General features: G+C 49.9%; 1 protein-coding gene across 1 annotated transcript in view; it reads left to right on the top strand.

Moving 5' to 3' along the window:
• Positions 1–10,000, top strand: part of LOC133026880 (receptor-type tyrosine-protein phosphatase mu-like) — an 85,026-nt gene that overhangs the window by 13,875 nt on the left and 61,151 nt on the right. Inside the window, exon 2 of the mRNA XM_061093864.1 lies at positions 6,238–6,354. Coding sequence (XP_060949847.1) covers positions 6,238–6,354 — 117 coding nt within the window. The remainder of the gene's footprint in view (positions 1–6,237; positions 6,355–10,000) is intronic.

Here is a 10,000-nt window from a genome sequence, read left to right as displayed (position 1 = left end):
TCAGGTTTTGCTTTGCTGGGGTGTTAGCATCTCTGCTTGCTAACGGCTAACTGTGAGGCTAAACACACACACACACACACTGAGCAGATAATAACACACACATTAGAGAAGCCTGGTTACACTCTGCTAATTGCTGTGTGTGTTGGGGGGGGGCATTATCTCACACATGATCTGGGTCAGTGAGTGTGTGTGTGTGTGTGTGTGCTTGTACAGATATCTTAATGAGGACCGTGCTGAGCCTCCAGCCGACTCACTTTCTGACCCAGTTTAAGTGTTTGAGGGTTAGAACCCGGGCTAGGTTAAGGTAAGGGGCTAGGTTAAGGTAAGGGACTAGGGAGTGTGTTACACCAATGACTGTCCTCACTGAGAGACGTGATAAAGACGTGTGTGTGTGTGTTTGTGTGTGTGTGTTTGTCATGGGCACACAGACAGGAAGGAAAAGTGTGTTTCCTGAAGACAAAGTCTGACGCACAATCACAGACTGAATAGTAACTTCTTTATGAATGTTATTAACATGCTACAAGCTTAGTGATTATATAATAAATATATTGATCAGGAAATGATCCCCTGTTGTCTCATGATCAGTGACGTCATGATGATGACTTCAGATGATCTCAGTTGTGTAACGCTCACTTCATGTTCTCATTAGAACCGGAATGTTCTGATGAAGAACGTGGCTGAAGAACAGAGCATGGCATCAAGTGACAGACTTTCTAATGTTCTCTGATGTTCTATTGTTTCTTTTTTATTTCTCTTGAAATCCTCCGTTCTTTATTTGTGTGGATGTTCTCCTCGCTCGCCCTGTGGCGGGTGGACCTCTCTCTCCCGTGTGCAGCTCTGGTTCTCTGGTGGACACGTGTGTGGAACATGACTCAGTGGCGTGTTTAACATTCAGCTGCTCTCTCGTTCTCGGCTCGTCCTGAACAACACGCTCTCTGTGTGAGAGCAGAACCGAGCTTCTTCTCTCTCACTTCACCAGATCAACACGCGTGTGCTGTTCATCACGTCTGACTCATGTGTGTGTTTCAGTTTCAACCAGATGATGAAACTGATCAATCACTGATTCATGTAGATTCTGATCAGCTCGTCATGTCGATGACCTCACTCACGTCTGTGAGTGTGTGGGTCTCTGTGTGTGTGTGTGTGTGTGTGTGTGTGTGTGTGTGTGTGTGTGTGTGTGTGTGTGTGTCTGTGTCTGTGTGTGTGTGTGTGTGTGTGTGTGTGTGTGTGTGTGTGTGTGTGTGTGTGTGTGTGTGTGTGTGTGTGCTTAGAGTGAGCGAATGAAACATGAAGTGAGAGGGGTCGGGCGAGCGGAGAGTGAGCAGAGAGAGCGAGCAGAGGAAACCACAGTCGTTCTCCTGATCAGGACCAGATGGTTTCATTCAGCCGCACATACTTCAGAGAGAGAGAGAGGGCGAGAGAGCATCACACTCACTGGCAGAGAGAGAGAGAGAGAGTGGGGGAGGGGGCATGAAAAGAGAGGAAGAGTTTTTAAAAGAAGACGATTGCAGCTTCACCCAGTGAGTGTGTGTGTGTGTCTGTGTGTGTGTGTGTCTGTGTGTGTGTGTGTGTGTGTGTGTGTGTGTGTGCTCTTGTACAGACCTCTTTGTGAGGACCTTCTGGCCGGTTCCCCTTTAATGACTGTTTGGGGACTAAGACCTGGTTTAGGGTTAGAAGTTCAGGTTAATGGTTAGGGTAAGGGGTTAGGGGTTGGAGTAAGGGGTTAAGGGTTGGGGTTAGGGGTACGGGTTAAGGGGTTAGGGGTTAAGGGTTGGGGTAAGGGGTTAAGGGTTGGGGTTAGGGGTACGGGGTTAAGGGTTGGGGTTAGGGGTACGGGTTAAGGGGTTAGGGGTTAAGGGTTGGGGTAAGGGGTTAAGGGTTGGGGTTAGGGGTACGGGGTTAAGGGTTAAGGGGTTAGGGGTTAGGGGTTGGTGTAAGGGGTTTGGGGTTAAGGGGTTAGGGGTTGGGGTAAGGGGTTAGGGGTTAGGGGTTGGGGTATGGGGGTTAGGGGTTGGGGTAAGGGGTTAAGGGGTTAGGGGTTAAGGGTTAAGGGTTGGAGTTAGGGGTACAGGGTTAAGGGTTAAGGGGTTGGGGTAAGGGGTTAGGGGTTAAGGGGTTAGGTGTTGGGGTAAGGGGTTAGGGGTTTAGGGGTTAGGGGTTGGGGTAAGGGGTTAGGGGTTAAGGGGTTAGGGGTTGGGGTAAGGGGTTAAGGGGTTAGGGGTAAAGGGTTAGGGGTTAAGGGGTTAGGGGTAAAGGGTTAGGGGTCAAGGGGTTAGGGGTCAAGGGGTCAAGGGGTTAGGGGTCAAGGGGTTAGGGGTTGGGGTTAGGGGTTAAGGGGTTAGGGTTAAGGGGTTAGGGGTGAGGGGTTAAGGGGTTAGGGGTTAGGGGTAAAGGGGTAAGGGGTTAAGGGGTTAGGGGTTGGGCTAAGGGGTTAGGGGTTGGGGTAAGGGGTAAAGGGGTTAGGGGTTAAGGGGTAAGGGGTTCAGGGGTTAGGGGTAAAGGGGTAAGGGGTTAGGGGTTAAGGGGTTAGGGGTTAGGGGTTGGGCTAAGGGGTAAGGGGTTAAGGGGTAAGGGGTAAAGGGGTTAGGGGTTAAGGGATTAGGGGTTAAGGGGTTAGGGGTAAAGGGGTTAGGGGTAAAGGGGTTAGGGGTTAAGGGTTAAGGGGTTAGGGGTAAAGGGTTAAGGGGTTAGGGGTAAAGGGGTTAGGGGTTAAGGGGTTAGGGGTAAAGGGGTAAAGGGGTAAGGGGTTAAGGGGTTAAGGGGTTAGGGGTTGGGGTTAGGGGTTTAGGGGTTGGGGTATGGGGGTTAGGGGTTAGGGGTTGGGCTAAGGGGTAAGGGGTTAAGGGGTAAGGGGTAAGGGGTTGGGCTAAGGGGTAAGGGGTAAGGGGTAAGGGGTAAGGGGTTAGGGGTAAAGGGGTAAGGGGTTAAGGGGTTAAGGGGTTTAGGGGTTAGGGGTTAAGGGGTAAGGGGTTAGGGGTTAGGGGTTAAGGGGTTAGGGGTTAAGGCCGGCCCATGGTTCTGCGTCTGCGGCTTTTCACGCAGTTGTTGATGGACTCGTTTTAATTCATGGTTCTCTAAGGGTTGAACGTGTTGCAAAGCAGTTCCACGCCAGACCACTAGGCGGAGTAACTTGTTTGTCGAAGACGACCTGAGAGACCTCTTCTTTGTGTGTGGTCATCGTCGACTGTTTATTTACATCTCCACGGCTGCTCCTCGGAGCCTTTTTCTGGAGGACACATTTGTCTCTGATCTTCCTCCAGAGCTTCGTACACTCGTCGACCTGCAAACCGACGTCAGCCGAGATCTCCTCCAGGAAGTGACACCTGCGCCTCCGTGTGTCCGTCAGTGACGGGTTCTGCTAGCGGTCACACTGTCTGATCTCTTCTGCCAAACGCTTTTCTGTTTGGTCCATATTCGTTCTTCTAAATCTTCCGTGGTTTCGGCCGGTACCATGGGGCATGAAACCAGAAACTAGACTCCTGAAAGGAAGTAGTTAGGGTTTCCGATCACAGATTCAGATTCAGATTCAAAGTCACGATTTATTCAAACCTTCGTTCCGACGTGTGAGAGCTCGTCGGTTCTCCTGCTGGTTTGTGGATCAGAAGATCAACAGATGTTTAATCAGAGAAGAAGTTTTTTATCTCTTTCTTTAACATTGTGAGATAAAAGCTTCATTTTAATATTTTATTTCTCAGAGAATATTTCAGGATGGAAATAATCAGACTGATATTAATGAGTGTTCGATTTGACTGAATGTAAAATATACCTTCCAGAAAACCTGCGAAGTAGTGTAGTGATCCAGTAGAGGGCGCTCACGATGTGACTTTGTTTTGCTCCTGAAACGCCAGCGCATCGTATTGTGTTCTCGTCGTAGACGACAAAGTCACAAAGATATGAAATAAAAGAACTGTTTGTCGACTTTGTACAAAGCAGCGTTTTAATCTTGAACGACAACAAATCAGTCGTTAGCTTCTCACCAGGCTGAGCAGCCGAGCAGGAGAAACAGAGCAGCTGGATGAGGATCTGTTGTCGTCGTGGCGTCTCAACAATCAACAACAGCAACAAAACAAAGACACACAGCTGAGTGGAGATGGCCTGTTTCCGTGGTAACAAGTCGGGCATGCCCCCTTAAAGGTCAAAGGTCACACTGCGTGTTCGGTTTTCATATCAGCAACTTTCCCGAAACGTTAACGCGTTAACATGTCACACACGTCAGTGAGGTCACAGTAACCATGGCAACAGCTACACGCCAACATACAGCAGACACAACGGAATGAACGTGTGTGTGTGTGTGTTTGTGTGTTTGTGTGTTTGTGTGTGAGACGTGTGGTCAGGTCCTCGTCACGCCTCAGGAGACCTAACCTTCTGCTGAAGTATTCACAGCATCGCTCACTTCTGATTGGTCCGTTCAGGTATTCACATCGTACATGTTACTGTGTGTGTGTGTGTGTGTGTGTGTGTGTGTGTGTGTGTGTGTGTGTGTGTGTGCGCGTGTGTGTGTGTGTGCGTGCGTGTGTGTGAGAGAGAGATGAGAACGTTGTGTTGATGTAAAGAGCAGAGAAGACTTGTACTTATTGATCAGATGACTGGAGAATAAAGAGGGCAGACGATCAATATCTGCACATTATGATTAATTACTGCTGTTACACACACACACACAAACTCACGCACACACACACACACACATACGCTGCACTTTATAATGTGTATGTGTGTCCTTAGGGTGTGTTTTGTGTTCACTGTCATCACTGCCAACACACACACAAAGAGTGTATGGTATGTGACAGAGTGACAGCTGTGTGGATGTGTGTGTGTGTGTGTGTGTGTGTGTGTGTGTGTGTGTGTGTGTGTGTGTGTGTGTGTGTGTGTGTGTGTGTGTGTGTGTGTGTGTGTGTGTGTGTGTGTGTGTGTGTGTGTGTGTGTGTGTGGGTGGGTGGGTGTGTGTGTATTCTCTCATTTCCTGTCGAGGCGAGTCCAGACGAAGCCCAACAACAATCTGGCCTCTGAAACACACACACACACACACACACACACACACACACACACACACACACAGGACTACAGAACTCCACTAGTTCAAATGCACCAAGTGAACGTCCTCGTGGTTCAAACATTATATCGTCGGAGGAGAAGCTTCTTCTTCTTCTTCTTCTTCTTCTTCTTCTTCTTCTTCTTCTTCTTCTTCTTCTTCTTCTTCTTCTTCTTCTTCTTCTTCTTCTTCTTCTTCCTCCTCTTCTGCTCTGAGGAACCGTTCACACCTGATGTTCAGGTTCACACTGAACTGAAGAGTGTGAAGCTCTGAACCACACCAGGTGTGAAGGAGTCTTCAGACAGCGCCTCCTGCTGGTCAGGTCCTTGTGTCATTCCAGTCATAGTTTTGAAAACAACATGATGAATAAAGTTACACACTTCAGACTGCCGGGCGATCAAGAGGCTGAGATTGGTTTCTGTGTGTTCTGTCCTCAGGGAGAGAGAGAGGCAAACATGAGTGTGTGTGTGTGTTTGTGTGTTTGTGTGTGGGTGTGTTTAGTTTGTTATATAGATGCAAATTCATAGAAGCAGATTAAACAGATTGTGTCTCATATCTGTTGATGAGCTAACACTGCCCGGCGGGACGAGTGTGTGTGAGAGAGAGAGAGAGAGTTTAATTTGCCTTCTGTTACAAAGAAACAAAATGAGCCTTCCAGCGATTTAATGTCAACGCTTTCAGATGAGCTACACAAACACACACACACACATACACACACACACACACACACACACACACACACACACACACACACACACACACACACACACACACACACAGGACCAGTGTGTGTAAGGCTATGAATGAAGGGATTTAAATGTCTTTGAGTCATAGAGGGAGAAGGGTTTACATCTATTATATGTGTGTGCGTGTCTGTGTGTCTGTGAGTGTAGTGTGTGTGTGTGTGTGTGTTTGTGTGTGTGTGTGTGTGTGTGTGTGTGTGTAGGAATGCTGGGAAGCCTAAGCTGCAGTTTGTCCTCTGACCAAAGGAAAGTAAAAGGTCACATGTATCTAACACAGTTTGATAAATAATAGTAATAATCATATTAAACATAGAAACATGGTGACAGCGTGAACCGGGTCAGAACCGGGTCACAACCGGGTCACAACCGGGTCACATGACCCTGAACTACGCAGAAGCTCTCTGGAATGTGTCTGTCTGCCTCTGAGGAGTGAGGTCACTGACCACCTGTCTGTCTCTCTTTCAGCCTGTCTGTCTGGTCAGTCTCCAGACTGCACCCTGGTCCAGTCCAAAGAGGACGACTTCGACTGGGAGCAGGGAGACGCCGGGGACCGAGCGGCCGGCAACACCTGGATCCCTGCAGGTACCTGCCTCTGACCTTTGACCTCTCTGTGTAGGGCGCACGTTGTGTGGGAGATGCAGCTGCAGCTTGTCTGTTCCTTGAGATTTAATATAAACAAACAGAAGTTACATCCCATAATGAGCAGTCTCTGATGCAGAGTCTCAGTTTCCTCCTGAACCTGAAGGCAGCAGGAGAGAGAGGAGGAGGAGGAGGAGGAGGAGGAGGAGGAAGAGAGGAGGAGGAGGAGGAGAGAGGAGCTGAGCCGGTTATCAGCCGAGAGTTATAGACGCCAGAGTCACAATGAACCACCGATAAGACTGAGAGTGTGTCTGTGTGTGTGTGTGTGTGTGTGTGTGTGCGTGTTTGTCGTTTGTCGTTTGTCACATGCTCACAGAGGTTAAGCCGCTGACGAATGAGAATGCAGCGCTCTTAAATCACAGAGCCAATCACGTGAGAGACAGGCTGAGCGAGGACACACAGAGAGGAGGTGGTTACTGTCCTGTTTAATGTGATTTATAAGATGGGGAGAGGGTAGGAGGAGGGAGGGGAGGAGGAGAGGAGGAGAGAAGGGGAGAGGAGAGGGGAGAGGAGAGGGGAGAGGAGGAGGAGAGGAGGAGGAGGGGAGAGGAGAGGTGGAGGGGAGGGGAAGAGGAGAGGAGGAGAGGAGGAGGTGAGTGGGAGAGAGGAGGAGAGGAGGAGAGGAGGGGAGGAGAGGAATGGAGGAGTGGGGAGAGGAGGAAAGAAATAAACAAAAGGAAGAGAGGAAATGAGAGAAAGAAGGGATGAAACAAGAGGAGATTAGAGAAGAAAGAAAAGAAGGAGAGGAGGAACCGTGAGGTGTGTGTGTCCGTTGGGAGAGAAGCTGTTTGCTCTGTGATTGCCTGGATTGGCTGCAATTAGTCACACACACACACACACACACACACACGCACACACACGCACACACACACACACACACACACACACACGCACACACACGCACACACACACACACACACACACACACACACACACACTGGTCGTGGTTCGATCTCCTCCCGGCTGATATGTGGAGCAGTGAGCAGGACGAGGCAGGACATTAAATCTAACTAACCCTCCACAGAGCGACCGGGCGAACGAGGCAGTCAGACCAGGGGAGAGTTAGAGAGACTGATGGAGCAGGTTCAAACAGAGTACTACACACTGAGTACTACTACACACTGAGTACTACTACACACTGAGTACTACTACACACTGAGTACTACACACTGAGTACTACTACACACTGAGTACTACTACACACTGAGTACTACACACTGAGTTCCACTACACACTGAGTACTACTACACACTGAGTACTACACACTGAGTACCACTACACACTGAGTACTACTACACACTGAGTACTACTACACACTGAGTACTACTACACACTGAGTACTACATACTGAGTACTACTACACACTGAGTACCACACACTGAGTACCACTACACACTGAGTACTACTACACACTGAGTACTACTACACACTGAGTACTACACACTGAGTACCACTACACACTGAGTACTACTACACACTGAGTACCACTACACACTGAGTACTACTACACACTGAGTACTACTACACACTGAGTACTACACACTGAGTACTACTACACACTGAGTACTACTACACACTGAGTCTCTGGTGTCCAAGGCCCTTTGTCCACTAGCTGTCTGAGTGTCCCACTGAGGGTCTTTGGGGCTTTGTGGTTTGGAAGGTGGACAAGAGGCAGGGACATGTCCTCCAGTCTCTGCTGCATCTGGGCAGATGGAACAGGGACATGTATTCCAGTCTCTGCTGCCTCTGGGCAGATGGAACAGGGACATGTCCTCCAGTCTCTGCTGCCTCTGGGCAGATGGAACAGGGACATGTCTTCCAGTCTCTGCTGCCTCTGGGCAGATGGAACAGGGACATGTCTTCCAGTCTCTGCTGTCTCTGGGCAGATGGAACAGGGACATGTCCTCCAGTCTCTGCTGCCTCTGGGCAGATGGAACAGGGACATGTCCTTCAGTCTCTGCTGCCTCTGGGCAGATGGAACAGGGACATGTCCTCCAGTCTCTGCTGCCTCTGGGCAGATGGAACAGGGACATGTCTTCCAGTCTCTGCTGCCTCTGGGCAGATGGAACAGGGACATGTCTCCCAGTCTCTGCTGCCTCTGGGCAGATGGAACAGGGACATGTCTCCCAGTCTCTGCTGCCTCTAGGCAGATGGAACTGGGACATGTCTTCCAGTCTCTGCTGCCTCTGGGGAGATGGAACAGGGACATGTCCTTCAGTCTCTGCTGCCTCTGGGCAGATGGAACAGGGACATGTCTTCCAGTCTCTGCTGCCTCTGGGCAGATGGAACAGGGACATGTCTCCCAGTCTCTGCTGCCTCTGGGCAGATGGAACTGGGACATGTCCTTCAGTCTCTGCTGCCTCTGGGCAGATGGAACAGGGACATGTCTTCCAGTCTCTGCTGCCTCTGGGCAGATGGAACAGGGACATGTCTCCCAGTCTCTGCTGCCTCTGGGCAGATGGAACTGGGACATGTCCTCCAGTCTCTGCTGCCTCTGGGCAGATGGAACAGGGACATGTCTCCCAGTCTCTGCTTCCTCTGGGCAGATGGAACAGGGACATGTCTCCCAGTCTCTGCTGTCTCTGGGCAGATGGAACAGGGACATGTCCTCCAGTCTCTGCTGCTTCTGGGCAGATGGAATTGGTATTTTTCAGGCACAGACAGAAACCTTGATACTTACCTTCAGGAATATCCACAATGACTTGTAAGAAAGCTCCAGTGGCTGCAGTCCACCTGAAGGTGGAGGACAGACATGTCCAGATGAGCAGTGAGGAGCTGCTCAGTCCCAGTGGACGCTTCAGAGGAGTCTCGCCCCCCCAGCCTGAAATTTTAAAAACATTAATTCCACTCTGATCGGGACATCGTGCAGGAAGCTGTGCACGATGTCCTCAGCTGAGACACATCGAGAGGACGACTCAGCGTCTCACGCCTCCAGGACGAGTGGGACAGGGAAAGTGTCCCATTGATGACCAGTGATTCCTGGTCTCCAGCTGGGGGGGAGAGGGCTGGGATCTGAACTTGCAACTGTTCACCCAGCATCAACACACAGAGACACACACACACACACACACACACACACACACACACACACACACACACACACACACACACACACACACACACACACACACACACACACACACACACACAGTGAGCAGTATTGATTACAGGCTCCATTTAATGTTCTTATAAATAAAACAAGTTCAATCTAATCTGAACCATGTCTCTCTCTCTCTCTCGCTCTCTCTCTGTCCGTCTCCGTCTCCCTCTCTCTCTCTCTCTCTCTCTCTCTCTCTCTCTCTCTCTCTCTCTCTCTCTCTCTCTCTCTCTCCGTCTCTGTCTCTCTCTCTGTCTCTGTCTCTGTCTCTGTCTCTGTCTCTGTCTCTGTCTCTGTCTGTCTCTCTCTGTCTCCCTCTCTGTCTGTCTCTCTGTCTCTGTCTCTCTCGCTCTCTCTCTGTACGTCTCCGTCTCTCTCTCTCTCTCTGTCTCTGTCTCTGTCTCTGTCTCTGTCTCTGTCTCTGTCTCTGTCTCTGTCTCTGTCTCTGTCTCTGTCTCTGTCTCTGTCTCTGTCTCTGTCTCTGTCTCTGTC

This window comes from Limanda limanda, chromosome 20 (assembly GCF_963576545.1).
Source record: "Limanda limanda chromosome 20, fLimLim1.1, whole genome shotgun sequence".
NCBI lineage: Eukaryota > Metazoa > Chordata > Actinopteri > Pleuronectiformes > Pleuronectidae > Limanda > Limanda limanda.
This window is presented reverse-complemented; position numbering and strand designations above follow the sequence as displayed.